Source organism: Mustela erminea, chromosome 6 (genome assembly GCF_009829155.1).
Source record: "Mustela erminea isolate mMusErm1 chromosome 6, mMusErm1.Pri, whole genome shotgun sequence".
In the NCBI taxonomy this organism is placed as follows: Eukaryota; Metazoa; Chordata; class Mammalia; order Carnivora; family Mustelidae; genus Mustela; species Mustela erminea.
Window position 1 is genome coordinate 113,896,589 of NC_045619.1, and position 20,212 is coordinate 113,916,800.

At 37.0% G+C, this 20,212-nt stretch overlaps 1 protein-coding gene across 1 annotated transcript in view; it reads right to left on the bottom strand.

Moving 5' to 3' along the window:
* Window positions 1-19,539, bottom strand: part of LOC116594225 (coiled-coil domain-containing protein 7-like) — a 247,483-nt gene extending 227,944 nt beyond the window's left edge. The window contains 2 exon segments of the mRNA XM_032349334.1: window positions 18,319-18,391; window positions 19,247-19,539. Of these exon segments, the coding sequence (XP_032205225.1) occupies window positions 18,319-18,391; window positions 19,247-19,267 (94 nt within the window). The 5' untranslated portion in view covers window positions 19,268-19,539.
* Window positions 19,540-20,212: the final 673 nt, after the last annotated feature.

Sequence of the window (20,212 nt, forward strand, 5' to 3'; positions counted from 1 at the left end):
AAGGCAAGGAAAATAAATGCAAAAGTAAACTATTGGGACTATATCAAAATAAAAATTTTCTGTACAGGGAGGGAAAAAGCCAACAAAACTAAAAGGCAACCTACAGAAAGAGAGAAGATATTTGCAAATGACATACCTGATAAAGGTTTAGTATTCAAAATGTATAAAGAATCTATAAAATTGATGTTGGCTAACTGAACATAATTTAAAAAAGAATTCATAAAACTGAACTCCCTCAAAATAAATAATCCAATTAAAAATGGGCAGAAACAGCAAAGGAAATAGTCAACAAAACAAAGAGGCAACCCATGGAATGCGAGAAGATATTCGCAACTGACACTAAAGACAAAGGGCTGATATCCAAGATCTATAAAGAACTCCTCAAACTCAACACCCAAAAAAACAGATAATCATGTCAAAAAATTGGCAGAAGATATGAACAGACACTTCTCCAAAGAAGACACAAATGGCTAACAGACACATGAAAAAATGCTCATCATCATTAGCCATCAGGGAGATTCAAATCAAAACCCCACTGAGATACCACCTTACACCAGTTAGAATGGCCAAAATTAACAAGACTATAAACAACAAGTGTTGGAGAGGATGTGGAGAAAGGGGAACCCTCTTACACTATTGGTGGGAATGCAATTTGGTGCAGCCACTTTGGAAAACACTGTGGAGATTCCTTAAGAAATTAAAAATAGAGCTACCTTATGACCCTGTAAATGCATTTCTGAATATTTACCCCAAAGATACAGATGCAGTGAAAACACAGGCCATCTGTACCCCAGTGTTCACAGCAGCAATGGCCACAATCACCAAACTATAGAAAGAGTCAAGATGCCCTTCAACAGACATATGGATAAAGAAGATATGGTTCATACATACAATGGAGTATTATGCCTCCCAACTTTTGTATCAACATGGATGGAACTGGAGGAGATTATGCTGAGGGAAATAAGTCAAGCAGAGAGAATCAATTATCATATGGCTTCACTTACTTGTGGAGAATAAGGAATAACATGGAGGACATTGGGAGTGGAGAGAAGGGAGTTGGGGGAAATCAGAGAAGGAGATAAACCATGAGAGATGGTGGACTCTGAGAAACTAACTGAGGGTTTTGGAGGGGAGGGTATGGTTTGCTGGGTGAGCCTGGTGGTGGGTATTAAGAAGGGCCTGTATTGCATGGAGCACTGGGTGTGGTGCATAAACAATGAATTTTGGAACACACACACACACACACACACACACAAAATTAAATGAAATGAAATTTTTTTAAGAAAGTTGAAAATAGGGCTACCCTATAACCCAGAAATTGCACTACTGGATATTTACCCTAAAGATACAAATGTAGTGATCCGAAGGGGCCCATGCACCCAAATGTTCATAGCAGCAATGTCCACAATAGCCAAACCATGGAAAGAACCTAGATGTCCATGAACAGATGAATGGATAAAGAAGATATGGTATATGTATTGCTCATAACAAACAGCCTCTTTTTAAACCTTAGAACCACTGGAATATCTGGGATTTTATGCTACATGCAAATTAGCCAGGACTTTGGTTTTTAACCATTCAGCCACTCATTTGAGGAGTAGAACAAGTAAAAATAAGATATGACACAGAAGACATTACAAAACACAAATTTAGAAAAGATAGTAAAAGATATCTATGAACAATTATATACCAGTAAGCTGAACAACCTAGAAGAAATGGATAAATTTCTAAATTACTAAACATACAACCTTCAAAGGCTGCATCATGAAAAAATAGAAAAATCTGATGAGATCAGGAATACCAGGGTGGCTCTGTCAGTTAACCATCTGCCTTCAGCTCAGGTCATGATCTCAGGGTCATTGGATTGAACCTGCATCAGGCTCCCTGCTCAGCAGGGAGTCTGCTTCTGCCTCAACCTGTGCTCTCTCTCTCTCTTGCCCTCTCTCAAATAAATAAATGAAATCTTTAAAAAAGAAAAGAGAAGAAAATCTGATGAGACCAATTACTAAGAAGGAAATGAATTGGTATTAAAAAATATTCCAAAAAAAAAATATATATATATATATATATATTCCAAAAAGAAAAGTCTAGTACCAGATGGCTTCACTGGTAAGTTCTACCAAACATTTTATATTTTTTTAATTTTTTAAAAGATTTTATTTATTTATTTCACAGACAGAGATCACAAGCAGGCAGAGAGGCAGGCAGAGAGAGAGAGAGGGAGAAGCAGTGTCCCCACTGAGCAGAGAGCCCGATGTGGGGCTCGATCCTAGGACCCTGGGATCATGACCTGAGCCGAAGGCAGAGGCTTTAAACCACTGAGCCACCCAGGCACCCCTCTACCAAACATTTTAAAAAAGAATTTATACTTATCCTTTTTAAACTCTTTCCCAGAAAAATGGAGAGAAAGGAACACTTCCAAGCTCATTTTACAAGGCCACCATTACTCTGATACCAAAATCAGATAGGAATACTACAAAAGGGATCATTACAGGCCAATATTTCTGATGAACATAGATGCAGAAATATTCAGAGAGATATTTACAAACCAAATTAAACAGTACATTAAAAGATCATATACCATCACCAAGGGAGATTTAATCTGAGAATGCGCAACATATGCAAATCAAAATGTAAATATAAAAATTATATTTTTATATATATAAAACATAAAAATTCAGTAAAGTTGGAGGATACAAATGCAATATACAAAAATCACTTCATTCTATGCAATAAAATATCTGAAGAAATATAAACAGCATTGTCATTTATGGTAGCATCAAAAGGAATAAAATAGTTAAGAATACATTTAACAAAGGAGGTTAAAATATCTGTACAGTGAAACCACAAAACTTGGATGAAAAAAATTGAAGAACATAAGAAATTATACAAATATTCAATGTTCATTTATTGAAAAAAATCAGTATTTTTAAATGTCTATTTTGCCCAAAGTGATCCTCAGATGCAATGCATCTCTGTCAAAATTCTAATAGCATTTATCACAGAAATAGAACTAATAATCCTAATATTTGTATGGAAACACAAAAGACTTAGACTAGACACAGAAATCTTTAGAAATAATAAAGCTGGAAACATCACATTTCTTGAACTCAAACTACATCACAAAACTATAGCAATCCAAACAGCATGATACTGACATTGAAGTAATACACTGGTAAACAGAACAGACAGCCCAGGAAGAAACCCATCCATATATTATCCAATAAATTTTTAATAAAGTAGCCAAGGATATACAATGGAGAAAGGACAGTCTCTGCAATAAATGGTATTTATGAAATATTAACCACAAATTAAAGAATGAAGCCAGACCCCATCTTATTTAACACCATCTATAATATCCAACTCAAAATACATTAAAGGTTTAGATATTAATAGCTGAAACTGCAAAACTCATACAAGAAAACAAGAGGAAAAAAAAGCCTGGGGGGGAGGAGTCAAGATGGCGGAGAAGTAGCAGGCTGAGACTACTTCAGCTAGCCGGAGATCAGCTAGATAGCTTATCTAAAGATTGCAAACACCTGAAAATCCATCGGCAGATCGAAGAGAAGAAGAACAGCAATTCTGGAAACAGAAAAACAGCCACTTTCTGAAAGGTAGGACCAGCGGAGAAGTGAATCCAAAACGACGGGAAGATAGACCCCGGGGGGAGGGGCCGGCTCCCGGCAAGCGGCGGAGCAACAGCGCACAAAATCAGGACTTTTAAAAGTCTGTTCTGCTAAGGGACATCGCTCCAGAGGTTACCAGGGGCAAAGCCCACACGGGGTCAGCCTGGCCTCGGGTCCCGCAGGGTCACAGAAGGATCGGGGGTGTCTGAGTGTCGCAGAGCTTGCAGGTATTGGAACGGGAAAGCCGGCTACAGAGACAGAGCCGACAGTAAGCTCGCAGCTCGGTGTTACCTTGAACCGGTCGCAGGCTCGGTGAGCTCGGAGCGCGGCCGGAGGTCAGGCAGACGGGAGTAACTGGGCGCTGTTCTCTGAGGGCGCACTGAGGAGTGCGGCCCTGGGCTCTCGGCTCCTCCGGGCCGGAGACCAGGAGGCCGCCATTAGTATTCCCGTCCTCCGGAACTCTACGGAAAGCGCTCAGGGAACAAAAGCTCCTGAAAGCAAACCCGAGCGGATTACTCACCCCGGCCCCGGATAAGGGCGGTGTAATTCCGCCTGGGGCAAAGACACTTGAGAATCACTACAACAGGCCCCTCCCCCAGAAGATCAACAAGAAATCCAGCCGAGACCAAGTTCACCTACCAAGGAGTGCGGTTTCAATACCAAGGAGAGCAGCAGAAATCCAGAGGAGGAGAAAGCCAAGCATGGAACTCATGGCTTTTTCCCTGTGATTTTTTTTAGTCTTGCAGTTAATTTAATTTTTTTCTTTTTCATTTTTTGGTTTTTTTTTTTTTTTTCTTGCCTTCGGGTAAATTTTTTTTTTTTAACTGTTACCTTTTTCTTTTTTAACGATTTTTTACTAGTTTATCTAATATATATATATTTTCTTTTTTATAGCATATTTTCCTGGGGTTGGTGCCACCCTTTTAGTACTTTACTTGCCCCTTCATATACTGTTATCTGGACAAAATGACAAGACGGAAAAATTCAACACACAAAAAAGAACAAGAGGCAGTACCGAAGGCTAGGGACCTAATCAATACAGACATTGGTAATATGTCAGATCTAGAGTTCAGAATGACAATTCTCAAGGTTCTAGCCGGGCTCGAAAAAGGCATGGAAGATATTAGAGAAACCCTCTCGAGAGATATAAAAGCCCTTTCTGGAGAAATAAAAGAACTAAAATCTAACCAAGTTGAAATCAAAAAAGCTATTAATGAGGTGCAATCAAAAATGGAGGCTCTCACCGCTAGGATAAATGAGGCAGAAGAAAGAATTAGTGATATAGAAGACCAAATGACAGAGAATAAAGAAGCTGAGCAAAAGAGGGACAAACCGCTACTGGACCACGAGGGGAGAATTCGAGAGATAAGTGACACCATAAGACGAAACAACATTAGAATAATTGTGATTCCAGAAGAAGAAGAAAGAGAGAGGGGAGCAGAAGGTATACTGGAGAGAATTATTGGGGAGAATTTCCCCAATATGGCAAAGGGAACGAGCATCAAAATTCAGGAGGTTCAGAGAATGCCCCTCAAAATCAATAAGAATAGGCCCACACCCCATCACCTAATAGTAAAATTTACAAGTCTCAGTGACAAAGAGAAAATCCTGAAAGCAGCCCGGGAAAAGAAGTCTGTAACATACAATGGTAAAAATATTAGATTGGCAACTGACTTATCCACAGAGACGTGGCAGGCCAGAAAGAGCTGGCATGATATATTCAGAGCACTAAACGAGAAAAACATGCAGCCAAGAATACTATATCCAGCTAGGCTATCATTCAAAATAGAAGGAGAGATTAAAAGCTTCCAGGACAAACAAAAACTGAAAGAATTTGCAAATACCAAACCAGCTCTACAGGAAATATTGAAAGGGGTCCTCTAAGCAAAGAGAGAGCCTACAACCATACACAGTAACAGTCACCTTACAGGCAATACAATGGCACTAAATTCATATCTCTCAATAGTTACCCTGAATGTTAATGGGCTAAATGCCCCTGTCAAAAGACACAGGGTATCAGAATGGATAAAAAAACAAAACCCATCTATATGTTGCCTCCAAGAAACTCATTTTAAGCCCGAAGACACCTCCAGACTTAAAGTGAGGGGGTGGAAAAGAATTTACCATGCTAATGGACATCAGAAGAAAGCAGGAGTGGCAATCCTTATATCAGATCAATTAGATTTTAAGCCAAAGACTATAATAAGAGATGAGGAAGGACACTATATCATACTCAAAGGGTCTGTCCAACAAGAAGATTTAACAATTTTAAATATCTATGCCCCCAACGTGGGAGCAGCCAACTATATAAACCAATTAATAACAAAATCAAAGAAACACATCAACAATAATACAATAATAGTAGGGGACTTTAACACTCCCCTCACTGAAATGGACAGGTCATCCAAGCAAAAGATCAGCAAGGAAATAAAGGCCTTAAATGACACACTGGACCAGATGGACATCACAGATATATTCAGAACATTTCATCCCAAAGCAACAGAATATACATTCTTCTCTAGTGCACATGGAACATTCTCCAGAATAGATCACATCACCACTTATTTCGCTAAGCATGATACGCTCTAGTATTTCCCTGATGCTGAGTGATATGGAGCACTTTCTATGTGTCTATTGGCCATCTGGATGTCTTCTTTGCAGAAATGTCTGTTCATGTCCTCTGCCCATTTCTTGATTGGATTATTTGTTCTTTGGGTGTTGAGTTTGCTAAGTTCTTTATAGATTTTGGACACTAGTCCTTTATCTGATATGTCATTTGCAAATATCTTCTCCCATTCTGTCAGTTGTCTTTTGATTTTGTTAACTGTTTCCTTTGCTGTGCAAAAGCTTTTGATCTTGATGAAATCTCAATAGTTCATTTTTGCCCCTGCTTCCCTTGCCTTTGGCGATGTTCCTAGGAAGATGTTGCTACGGCTGAGGTCGAAGAGGTTGCTGCCTGTGTTCTCCTCAAGGATTTTGATGGATTTCTCTCACACATTGATGTCCTTCATCCATTTTGAGTCTATTTTCGTGTGTGGTGTAAGGAAACGGTCCAATTTCATTTTTCTGCATGTGGCTGTCCAATTTTCCCAACACCATTTATTGAACAGGCTGTCTTTTTTCCATTGGACATTCTTTCCTGCTTTGTCAAAGATTAGTTGACCATAGAGTTGAGGGTCTATTTCTGGGCTCTCTATTCTGTTCCATTGATCTATGTGTCTGTTTTTGTGCCAGTACCATGCTGTCTTGATGATGACAGCTTTGTAATAGAGCTTGAAGTCTGGAATTGTGATGCCACCAACTTTGGCTTTCTTTTTCAATATCCCTTTGGCTATTCGAGGTCTTTTCTGGTTCCATATAAATTTTAGAATTATTTGTTCCATTTCTTTGAAAAAGATGGACGGTACTTTGATAGGAATTGCATTAAATGTGTAGATTGCTTTAGGTAGCATAGACATTTTCACAATATTTATTCTTCCAATCCAGGAGCATGGAACATTTTTCCATTTCTTTGTGTCTTCCTCAATTTCTTTCATGAGTACTTTACAGTTTTCTGAGTATAGATTCTTAGCCTCTTTGGTTAGGTTTATTCCTAGGTATCTTATGGTTTTGGATGCAATTGTAAATGGGATGTCAATCCCATTAATTTCTCTTTTTTCTGTCTTGTTGTTGGTGTAGAAAAATGCAACTAATTTCTGTGCATTGATTTTATATCCTGACACTTTGCTGAATTCCTGTATAAGTTCCAGCAGTTTTGGAGTGGAGTCTTTTGGGTTTTCCACATATAGTATCATATCATCTGCGAAGAGTGATAATTTGACTTCTTCTTTGCCGATTTGGATGCCTTTAATTTCCTTTTGTTGTCTGATTGCTGAGGCTAGGACCTCTAGTACTATGTTGAATAGCAGTGGTGATAATGGACATCCCTGCCGTGTTCCTGACCTTAGCGGAAAAGCTTTCAGTTTTTCTCCATTGAGAATGATATTTGCAGTGGGTTTTTCATAGATGGCTTTGATGATATTGAGGTATGTGCCCTCTATCCCTACACTTTGAAGAGTTTTGATCAGGAAGGGATGCTGTACTTTGTCAAATGCTTTTTCAGCATCTATTGAGAGTATCATATGGTTCTTGTTCTTTCTTTTATTGATGTGTTGTATCACATTGATTGACTTGCGGATGTTGAACCAACCTTACAGCCCTGGAATAAATCCCTCTTGGTCATGGTGAATAATCCTTTTAATGTACTGTTGAATCCTATTGGCTAGTATTTTGGTGAGAATTTTCGCATCTGTGTTCATCAAGGATATTGGTCTATAGCTCTCTCTTTTGATGGGATCCTTGTCTGGTTTGGGGATCAAGGTGATGCTGGTCTCATAAAATGAGTTTGGAAGTTTTCCTTCCATTTCTATTTTTTGGAACAGTTTCAGGAATTAGTTCTTCTTTAAATGTTTGGTAGAATTCCCCTGGGAAGCCATCTGGCCCTGGGCTTTTGTTTGTTTGGAGATTTTTAATGACTGTTTCAATCTCCTTATTGGTTTTGGGTCTGTTCAGGTTTTCTATTTCTTCCTGGTTCAGTTGTGGTAGTTTGTATGTTTCTAGGAATGCATCCATTTCTTCCAGATTGTCAAATTTGTTGGCGTAGAGTTGCTCATAGTATGTTCTTATAATAGTTTGTATTTCTTTGGTGTTAGTTGTGATCTCTCCTCTTCCATTCATGATTTTATTTATTTGGGTCCTTTCTCTTTTCTTTTTGATAAGTCTGGCCAGGGGTTTATCAATTTTATTAATTCTTTCAAAGAACCAGCTCCTAGTTTCATTGATTGGCTCTTTTGTTTTTTTTGTTTCTATTTCATTGATTTCTGCTCTGATCTTTATGATTTCTCTTCTCCTGCTGGGCTTAGGGTTTCTTTCTTGTTCTTTCTCCATCTCCTTTAGGTGTACGGTTAGGTTGTGTACCTGAGACCTTTCTTGTTTCTTGAGAAAGGCTTGTACCGCTATATATTTTCCTCTCAGGACTGCCTTTGTTGTGTCCCACAGATTTTGAACCATTGTATTTTCATTATCATTTGTTTCCATGATTTTTTTCAATTCTTCTTTAATTTCCCGGTTGACCCATTCATTCTTTAGAATGAATGTTCCTCTTGTTGTTGAGTTCTAGCATCAGAGCACTGTGGTCTGACAATACACAGGGAATGATCCCAATCTTTTGATACTGATTGAGTCCTGATTTAGGACCGAGGATGTGATCTATTCTGGAGAATGTTCCATGTGCACTAGAGAAGATTGTGTATCCTGTTGCTTTGGGATGACATGTTCTGAATATATCTGTGATGTCCTTCTGGTCCAGTGTGTCGTTTAAGGCCTTTATTTCCTTGTTGATCTTTTGCTTGGATGATCTGTCCATTTCAGTGAGGGGAGTGTTAAAGTCCCCTACTATTATTGTATTATTGTTGATGTGTTTCTTTGATTTTGTTATTAATTGGTTTATATAGTTGGCTGCTCCCACGTTGGGGGCATAGATATTTAAAACTGTTAGATCTTCTTGTTGGACAGACCCTTTGAGTATGATATAGTGTCCTTCCTCATCTCTTATTATAGTCTTTGGCTTAAAATCTAATTGATCTGATATAAGGATTGCCACTCCTGCTTTCTTCTGATGTCCATTAGCATGGTAAATTCTTTTCCACCCCCTCACTTTAAATCTGGAGGTATCTTCGGGCTTAAAATGAGTTTCTTGGAGGGAACATATAGATGGGTTTTGTTTTTTTATCCATTCTGATACCCTGTGTCTTTTGATTGGGGCATTTAGCCCATTAACATGCAGGGTAACTATTGAGAGATATGAATTTAGCGCCATTGTATTGCCTGTAAGGTGACTGTTACTGTATATTGTCTCTGTTCCTTTCTGATCTACCACTTGTAGGCTCTCTCTTTGCTTAGAGGACCCCTTTCAATATTTCCTGTAGAGCTGGTTTGGTGTTTGCAAATTCTTTCAGTTTTTGTTTGTCCTGGAAGCTTTTAATCTCTCCTTCTATTTTCAATGATAGCCTAGCTGGATATAGTATTCTTGGCTGCATGTTTTTCTCATTTAGTGCTCTGAAAATATCATGCCAGCTCTTTCTGGCATGCCAGGTCTCTGTGGATAAGTCTGCTGCCAGTCTAATATTTTTACCATTGTATGTTACAGGCTTCTTTTCCTGGGCTGCTTTCAGGATTTTCTCTTTGTCACTAAGACTTGTAAATTTTACTATTAGGTGATGGGGTGTGGGCCTATTCTTATTGATTTTGAGGGGCGTTCTCTGAACCTCCTGAATTTTAATGCCCATTCCCTTTGCCATATTGAGGAAATTCTCCCCAATAATTCTCTCCAGTATACCTTCTGCTCCCCTCTCTCTTTCTTCTTCTTCTGGAATCCCAATTATTCTAATGTTGTTTCATCTTATGGTATCACTTATCTCTCGAAATTCTCCCCTCGTGGTCCAGTAGCTATTTGTCCCTCTTTTGCTCAGCTTCTTTATTCTCTGTCATTTGGTCTTCTATATCACTAATTCTTTCTTCTGCCTCATTTATCCTAGCAGTGAGAGCCTCCATTTTTGATTGCACCTCATTAATAGCCTTTTTTATTTCAACTTGGTTAGATTTTAGTTCTTTTATTTCTCCAGAAAGGGCTTTTATATCTCCCTTGAGGTTTTCTCTAATATCTTCCATGCCTTTTTCGAGCCCGGCTAGAACCTTAAGAATTGTCATTCTGAACTCTAGATCTGACATATTACCAATGTCTGTATTGATTAGGTCCCTAGCCTTCGGTACTGCCTCTTGTTCTTTTTTTTGTGGTGAATTTTTCTGCCTTGTCATTTTGTCCAGATAAGAGTATATGAAGGAGCAAGTAAAATACTAAAAGTGTGGCAACAACCCCAGAAAAATATGCTTTAACCAAATCAGAAGAGATCCCAAATCGTGAGGGGGGAGAAAGGGGATAAAAAGAGGTTCAAAAAGAAAGGAAGAAAAAAAGAAAAAAAAAGAAAAGAATTAAAAAAAGAAAATGAATAAAGTATAAAAAAGAAAAAATATATATTAAACAACTTAAAAAATCATAAAAAAGGATAAAAGTTAAAAAAAATTTAGCAGAAGAAGAGAAAAAAAAGAAAAAGATAAAAATTAAATTAACTGTAAGACTAAAAAACCACAGGGAGAAAGCCATGCATTCTGTGCTCTGCTTTCTCCTCCTCTGGAATTCTGCTGCTCTCCTTGGTATTGAAACTGCACTCCTTGGTAGGTGAACTTGGTCTTGGCTGGATTTCTTGTTGATCTTCTGGGGGAGGGGCCTGGTTTAGTGATTCTCAAGTGTCTTTGCCCCAGGCGGAATTGCACCGCCCTTATCAGGGGCCGGGGTGAGTAATCCGCTCGGGTTTGCTTTCAGGAGCTTTTGTTCCCTGAGCGCTTTAAGTAGAGTTCCGGAGGACGGGAATACAAATGGCGGCCTCCTGGTCTCTGGCCCGGAGGAACTGAGAGCCTTGGGCCCCACTTCTCAGTGCGCCCTCAGAGAACAGCGCCCAGTAACTCCGTCTGCCTGACCTCCGGCCGCGCTCCGCGCTCACCAAGCCTGCGACCCGTTCAAAGTAACCACCAGCTGTGAGCTTACTGTCAGCTCTGTCTCTGTGGCTGGCTTTCCCGTTCCAGTACCCACAAGCTCTGCGACACTCAGACACCCCCGATCCTTCTGTCACCCTGCGGGACTTGAGGCCACGCTGACTCCGCGTGGGCTTCGCCCCGGTTTAGCCTCTGGAGCGATGTCCCTCAGCGGAACAGACTTTTAAAAGTCCTGATTTTGTGCTCTGTTGCTCCACCGCTTGCCCGGAGCCGGCCCCTCCCCCCGGCGTCTATCTTCCCGTTGCTTTGGATTCACTTCTCCACCAGTCCTACATTTCAGAAAGTGGTTGTTTTTCTGTTTCTAGAATTGCTGTTCTTCTTCTCTTCAATCTGCCAATGGATTTGCAGGTGTTTGCAATCTTTAGCTAAGCTATCTAGCTGATCTCCTGCTAGCTGAAGTAGTCTCAGCCTGCTACTTCTCCACCATCTTGACTCCTCCTCCATCAGTAAGGCTTCTGATCAACAGCAGGCCATTAATAGTTAAGTTTAGGGGGAGTCAAAAGTTATACACAGATTTTTTATTGCACAGGGGTTTGATGTCCCAATGCTTCATCATTCAAGTGTCAACTATACATTGAAAATCCCCAAAACTAAAAACTGTGGAATATGATCAATGAATTTAGTAAAGTTTCAGGATATAAAAATCAATACATAGAAGTCAGTAACAGTTCTGTATGCTAATAGTGGAACATCTGGAAAAACAAAAAATGTAAACTATCCTATCTACGATTCATTGAAAATCATAAAACACCTAGGAGAAAATTTAACTGAGGATGTAATAAATATGTATAATAAACTACAAGAAATGGTTGAAAGAAATTGAAGGAGATACAAATAAATGGAAGGAAATCCATGTTTATGAATCAGAAGAGTCAATATTATTTAAATCACCATGCTATCCAGAACTATTTATAGATTCAATGCAATCTTTATCAAAATTCCAATGTAATTTTTCACAGAAATAGATAACAATCCTACAATTTGTAGGGAAGTATAAAAGAACTCTAATAGCAAAGCAATCATGAGAAAGAAGAGGCATCACCCTTTTGGAATCAAACTATACTACAAAACTATAGTGAATAAGACAATTTGGTGTGGAATAAAAATATACCTAGGTCAATGGAATAGAAAATGCAGAATTAAACCTCTTTATATATGGTCCTCTAATATTTGACAAGGGAGACAAGAACATCCAATGGGGGGGCACCTGGAGGGCTTGGTGGGTTAAGCCTCTGCCTTTGGCTTAGGTCATGGTCTCAGAGTCCTGGCATAAAGTCCCACATGAGGCAATCTGCTCAGCAGGAACCCTGCTTCCCCCCACTCCCTGCCTGCCTCTCTGCCTACTTGTGAACTCTCTGTCAAATAAATCAATAAAATCTTAAAAAAAAAAAAAAAAAGAACATCCAATGGGGAAATTACTGTCTCTTCAGCAGGAAAACTAGATAAACACATTAAACAAAATGAAATCATACCCCTAACTTACACATCTCACAAAAATTAACTCACGTTGGGTCAAAGATTTAAACATAAGATCTGATACTTTAAAACTCCTAAAAGGAAACATAGGAAAAAAAGAGCTCCTTGACATTGGTCTGGCAAGGATTTTTTTGTATTTAATATCAAAAGCACAAGCAACAAAAGCAAATATCAGTAAATGGGTCTATATCAAACCTAAAAACTTGTACACTGTGAAGGAAATAATTAACATGAGTGACATCACCAAGATGGCGACATAGATCATTCTTGACTTTGCTCTCCCTCGTAAGAAGGACAAATACCAGTGAGAAAAATCCTAAAACATGGAGATGAGGCTAAAGCACTACAGGAAAGACCACTTTAGAACAAAAGAAGTGGCTACACACTGACCACAATGCCCCTTCCTCAGGCCAACGCATACTGAGAAGTTCCTTCTAAGTCTATCATTCCTCCATTGGGGTGAAATAAAAGAACCCAGGGTGGACATCGAACTCCCTAGTATTATGAGTCACTTATTAGGAATCCCTAACACAGTCTTGCCCAGTGACGATTGCAAGGGAACATGAAGGGTTTGACCACTGGGAAACTGACTATGACAGGGAATCAAAGTGGGACTTGCAGCAACCAGCTCTCAGATCTAGGCAGACTGATTTCCCATCTGTAGTGCCCAATTTGTTGGCCCAACCAGAAGTTTTGCAAATCTGTACAGCCCAGAAACACTCAAGCAGAGAGTCCAGCAGGTAGATCTGATAGTTTGCAGAGCAAAGCAAGTGGTCCTATTCAGTCAGAAAACTTGCAGAATGGGTTAGCATGAGTCAAGATCACAAAGAGCCTTTCTGGCCATGGAGTTGGTTCTCCCTGTGCCTGTGCAGGAAACTAATTTATAGCTCTTCCCACTGCTGAATATGGCCTTAAGTCCAACTGACCAGGGAACCTAACCATACTTAAACCTTAACCATACATGGAAAGCCATATAGCCCACCCAAAAGCCCTGCTTATAACGGCACTCGAACAGAGAGTACACCCCATGGCTTTTCCTGTCTTCAGAGCAAAACCAGTGGTCCTGTCTCACCAGTGAATTCAGTACACAGTCTTGGCTGATTCAAGTCCCCAAACAGAATGCAGTAATAGAGGAAATGAAGGGGAAATGATTTAAGGCATACAGAAAAAAATATAAACTTGGTAAGGTCTCCCTTAATAGTACTTAATTAAACTCTCCAATCAAAAGACAGATAGGTTTAAAGAAAACTGCATAATCCCCCATATGCTGTGTATAAGAGATTCATTTTACATGCAAAGACATAAATAGATTGAAAGTGAAGGGATAGAACTCTATGTGAATATTAACCAAGAGAACTAAAGTAGTGTGATAATCAATTTTATGTGTTGACTTGGCTAAAAAATGCCCAGATCCCTGGTAAAACACAATTTCTGGGGGTGTCTGTGAAGGTGTCTCTGGAATGCAGATCTCTGCATTTAAATCAGTAGCCTAAGATCACCCTCATCAATGTGGGTACACATCCTCCAAGATACTGAGGGCCTAAGTAGAAGAAAAAGATGGAGGAAAGGTAAATTTGCTTTCTCAATTTGAACTTAGATATCTATCTTCTCCTGACCTTGAACATTAGTACTCCAGGTTATAGGGAGTTCAGACTTAGACTGGGACTTACACCATCCACAGCTCCTTGTTCTGAGGCCTTTGGCCAGAGACTGAATTATACCCCTAGTTTTCTCGGTTCTCCACTTGCAGATAGTATATCATGGGACTTCTTGGCCTTCATAACAGCATTTGCCAATTATTATAATAAATCTCCTTTTATAGATCTATATATGTATCTATATATCTCTATATATATCCTATTTTTTGTTTCTCTGGAGAACCCTAATATAGGTATCTTTATTAATATCAGACAAGATAGACTTAAAGTTAAAAAATGTTGCAAGGGACAAAGAATCACATTATATATTGGCAAAAAGGTCATTCATCAAGGATATATAAGAACTATGAACATAAGCACAAACACAAAAAAGGCCCAAAATATATAAAACAAGCAAATAAATATAGGATTTTTCAAATCCTACTTGAACAAATTAGACATGACAAATGGCATTTATGAAACCCACAGCTAACATTCTAAATGGTAAAATAATGAAAGATTTCTCCATTAGAACAGGAACAAGACAAAAATGTCTGTTTTTTACCAGTACCATTCAACATTGTACTAGAAGTCTGAGCAAGAGCAGTTAGACAATAAAAAGAAATAAAAGGCATCCAAATTGGAAAAGGAGTAAAACTATCTTTATTCACAGATGACATGTTCATATATTTAGAAAATCCCAAAGATGCCACATAGAAATTAAATTCAGCAAAGTTTCAGGATGTAAGATCAGCATGTAAAATCAATTGTATTTCTAAAACCAGCAACAAGTAATTTGAAAATGAAATTTAATAAAAATTCCATCATAGTATATCAGAAAAAATAAAATACTTAAGAATAATATTACCCAAGAATTATACACTGAAAACTACCAAATATTGCTTTAACAAACTAAATAAGACCTAAATAAAATGGAAAAACATCTGAGTTCACGAATTGGGGGGCTTAATATTATAAGATGGCAATACTTCCCAATGTGATCTACAGATTAAGTGCATTCTCTATGAAACTCCCAAAGACCTATTTGAAAAAAATGAAAAAATTTGATCCTGAAATTTGTATTTAGTTGCAAGAGGTCTAAAATAGCAAGTGATGTTGAAAAAGACAAAATTTAAGAACTCACACTTTCCCACACACACTACAAAGCAAAAATAAATCAAAACAGTATGATATTGACATGTGGATAAACATACACAACAATGGAATACAATTGAGAGCACAGAAATAAACCCATACATGAAGCTGACTGCTTTTGACTAGGGCACCATACAGTTCAGTGGAAAAAGAAGAGCCTCTTCAACAAACAATGCTGGGACAACTCCATTTCCACAGGCCAAAAAAAAAAAAAAAAAGTTATATGTATCACTACTTCACATCATATACAAAAATTAACTCAAAATGTATCAATGACCTAAATATAAGGGCTAAAACCATAAAGCTCTTTGAAGAAAGTAGTAGGATAAGTCTCTACTATCTTAGATTTGGAAATTGATTCCGAGATATTGACACTAAAAGCATAACAGCAAAATAAGAAACAAACAAATTGAACTTTAAAAAATTATTTTTAGGCATCAAAGGCCATTTTCAAGAAAGTGAAATGACAACCTACAGAACAAGAGGAAATATTTGTAAACCAGACATCTGACAAAACCTCCAGAATATATAAAGAACCTCTACAAATCAGCAACAAAAAGACAAAGAACCCAATTATAAACTGGGTGAAGGAGATGAATACACATTTTTTCAAAAGAAGATATACAAATGACCAATAAACACATAAAAATGCTTAACATCTTTAGTAATTAGAGAAATGTAAATCAAAATCATAATGAGATTCATTTCATACCTACTAAGAAGCATTATAATTAAAAGAGCAAAGAAAACAAGTGTTGGCAAGAATGTGTATCCTTCTATATTGCTGGTGGGAATAGAAAATGGTGCAGCCACTGTGGAAAACAGTTGGGCAGTTACTCAAAAAAGCTAAAATTAGAATTATCATATGATCCAGCCTTTACACAAGGAAATGAAGATCTGACACATCATGGATGAAACTTAAAAACATTATGCTGGGGGTGCCTGGGTGGCTCAGTGGGTTAAGCCTCTGACTTCAGTTCACGTCATGATCTCAGGGTCCTGGGATCAAGCCCCACATCAGGCTCTCTGCTCAGTGGGGAGCCTGCTTCTCCCTCTCTCTCTCTCTGCCTGTGATATCTCTCTCTGTCAAATAAATAAAATAAAATAAAATAATAAAACATCATGTAAAGTGATATAGGACAGATAAAAAAGGACAAATGTTATATGATTTCACTCATATGAAATATAATAGTCATGTTCATAAAGATAGAAAATAAATTAGAAGTTATTAGGGGCTAGATAGGGGCAGAAATGGGAGTTCTTGTTTAATGAATTTCTTTTTAGGGTGATGAAAAGTTGTGGAAATACAGGTGGTGATGGTTCCGTAACATTGTACATGTCCTCAAAGCTACTGAATTGTACACTTTAAAAGATGATTAAGAGGTGCCTGGGTGGCTCAGTGGGTTAAAGCCTCTGCGTTCAGTTCAGGTCATGATCCCAGTGTCCTGGGATCAAGCCCCACATCTGGCTCTCTGCTCAGTGGGGAGCCTGCTTCCCCCTCTCTCTCTGCCTGCCTCTCTGCCTACTTGTGATCTCTGTCAAATAAATAAATAAAATCTTTTTAAAAAAAGATGATTAAAATGGCAAATTTCATTTTAATATATATTTTATCATAATAAAAAATTTTAGTAGACTGATTAAATTCAGGCCAACTTCTGGTTAAAATTTGTAATAAACTTTGAATAAAACAAAACATCCTGATCACAATAAGGACTATTTATCTCAAGTAACCCGGTAACATAGGTAAAACAGTAGAGGAACTCTCAACTCAAAGCACAATAAAAGAATAATTCTCCTGCAGTCTATATCACAATCATTTAATTTTATTTTGAAAGTTCAAGCCAGTGTTGTAAAATATGGGTTGATTATAAAAATTTATATGTTGGAAAGGAAGAACAAATTTATCAGTTTTAATATATATTCACATATATACACATATATGTATATATTTATGTATGTATACATAAACACACACACACACACACACACATATATATATATATATATATATATATATATATATATATATATATATGGTTTTTTTTTTTAAGAGAGAGAGAGAGAGAAGGAACACACTCACATTGGGGGCAGGGAGCAGAAGGAGAATCCTAATCAGGCTCCACCCCCAGCACAGAGCCCCAGGCAGGCTCAATCTCAGGACCCTGACATCATGACCTGAGTTGAAATCAAGAGTCATTAGCTTAACCAACTGAGCCACACAGGCACCCTGTTTTAAAATATATTACATAAAACACCTAAAGAATCTAGCTAAGAGGCCCCTGGGTGGCTCAGTGGGTTAAGTTTCTGCCTTCGGCTCAGGTCATGATCCCAGAGTCCTGGGATTGAGCAGATTGAGCCCTCTGCCTGCCTCTCTGCCTACTTGTGATCTCTCTCTGTCAAATGGATGAATAAAATCTTTTAAAAAAAATCTAGTTAAAATATTATTTATGCCACAAATCATCTTTTTTTCTGCTGTACCCTGATGAATTTTTGGCATGATATGTTAAAAATTCATAATGCCAAATACTGTTAAGTGATGGAGGCAAAGTTATCACTCCCTTTTATACATATCTTAGTTGAAATAAACTCTGGGTAATGTAATGTTAACTCACCAAATTATTTTTTACATACTAGTCAATATATTTCCATATTATGTGATGACTGACCAAGGAGTTATTTTCAAATTTAAAAATGTATTCTCTTCATTTATTTATAATTATATGATGGGAAAACACACTCACATTTTTACCTTATAAAACAGAAAATATTTTTACCTTGAAATTCTCTTGATACTTGGTAAGTTTGTTTTTCAGTCTTATTTTGTAATTTCTCTTCTATAGCAGCATCCTTAATGACAAAATTTATAATAAGTAATTCAAATTATCTATCTTGGAACTCTAATTACTTTCTCTCAGAGCAAGAATTTTTACTCATATCTACAATGTCATTGCATAAATGTTTTATTTTTATATCAAATAAAAACATAAGAACAATTAATGGATGTGAAAGGAATTTGGGAACAATTACCAAGCTATATTGTGATTCTCCTCATAAATAATTCCAAATAAATCATTTTAATATTTATTAGAATTCTACTTTAGATTTATATTTTAGTCTGATTAAGTTTCTAGTCTAACTCAAATAACTCATGAAATTATTTTTAAGTCATTTTAATAAATTCTATGATAAAAGTATATTATAGATATATGTCAAATATATGCAGCCTTTTTATCATTTCTCTTTTTCCCCAACATATTTGCTTTAAGAGTTTCCTAATCAAATATTGTTTTAACAAAAACAATTCTGATAATTTTCTAGGCCTTTTTTAAGGTATATAAAATCATTTCAAAAGAACTAGGTCTTCATAATTACCTTACTATATAAAAATACTTTTTCTAGATGAATTTTCTAGAAATGAAAATTTCCCTATCTCAGCTAGGAATTGTGTATATTTTATCATTAAAACTCTAATCTAAGTCACAACTTCTTTGTCAATACAGCTAGAATTTTTTGTTAAAGTATTACTCTGATTCTCAAATATTAATTTAAACATCCTAAATATAAAGTAGATTGTATTAAAGGCAAACTTTTTATTCCCTTTAAATAAGAAAATGTTGAGTTTTAATTAACATTTGCTTAAAATATTAAAAGAGTCTAGCAATTCAAGGTAAACAGCTTTCAAATTATTGTACTATATCTTACCTTTGAAAGCTCACTATCCATTGGCTTTCTTTTGGTAAGAACAGGAGGTGAAATGAATGATGCTGTTGTTGTTTCATTCCCTTGAAGTGATGTTTTGGCAGACAGTAAATCTTCAATTTCTTCTTTTGATAATAGTCTTGTTAATGATTTATCATGGGTCTTTAATGGAAGTATATGGGATAGGTCTTTATCAGCTGAAACTTCACTTGAATTCCTTAAAAAAGCTGATCCATCTTGAGACTTTAGGATCTGTGAAAGATCTGAAATAGCAGAGCTAGCTCTTTTCTTCTCTGAGCTTTAGAATTACAAAACATCTGGTATTAGATTATGTGAAGAAAATTTTTTATTTGTAATTGAAGATTCATTTTCATAATCTATGAGAATATTAAGCAATCATAATTATTCATTAATTAATGGTAATACAAATATGAAGTTGCTGCTAGATAACAAGTCGAAGGTAATATGTCTTCTGGGATTTAAAATAGAATTAAGTAACATTAAAAATACTTAAGAGCTATTCAAGATCATAATAGGCACAGAACAAAAAATATTTGGTCAGACAAAGTAGAACACAAGATGTTTTAGAGGATATCCTTTAGTCATATTTATTCCAGTCATTTTTCCACAATTTCATTTCAGAATGAAAATTTCTCTATAGCAGTTTTAATATTAAAAGATCACTGTCTTCCATAAGAGTCAATTTCTAAGCTCTGGGTTAGTTTTCTTCAAGGTGATAAGTATTTATTCTTCACCAGTTGCAGGATCAGCTTATTAGGGTTCCAGAACTAGGGTAACCATGTATCATGGTTTGTCCACACAGTCTCAGTGTAAGTGTGTCCCAGCATTCTAGTTTCGATGATAATTTAAATGATTCAACTACCTATGTTTTATAGAACTTAACAGAGATTTTCTAGTTCTATCAGAAGGAACAGAGTTTGATGGTTCTTCATTTTATGGAGCTATTAC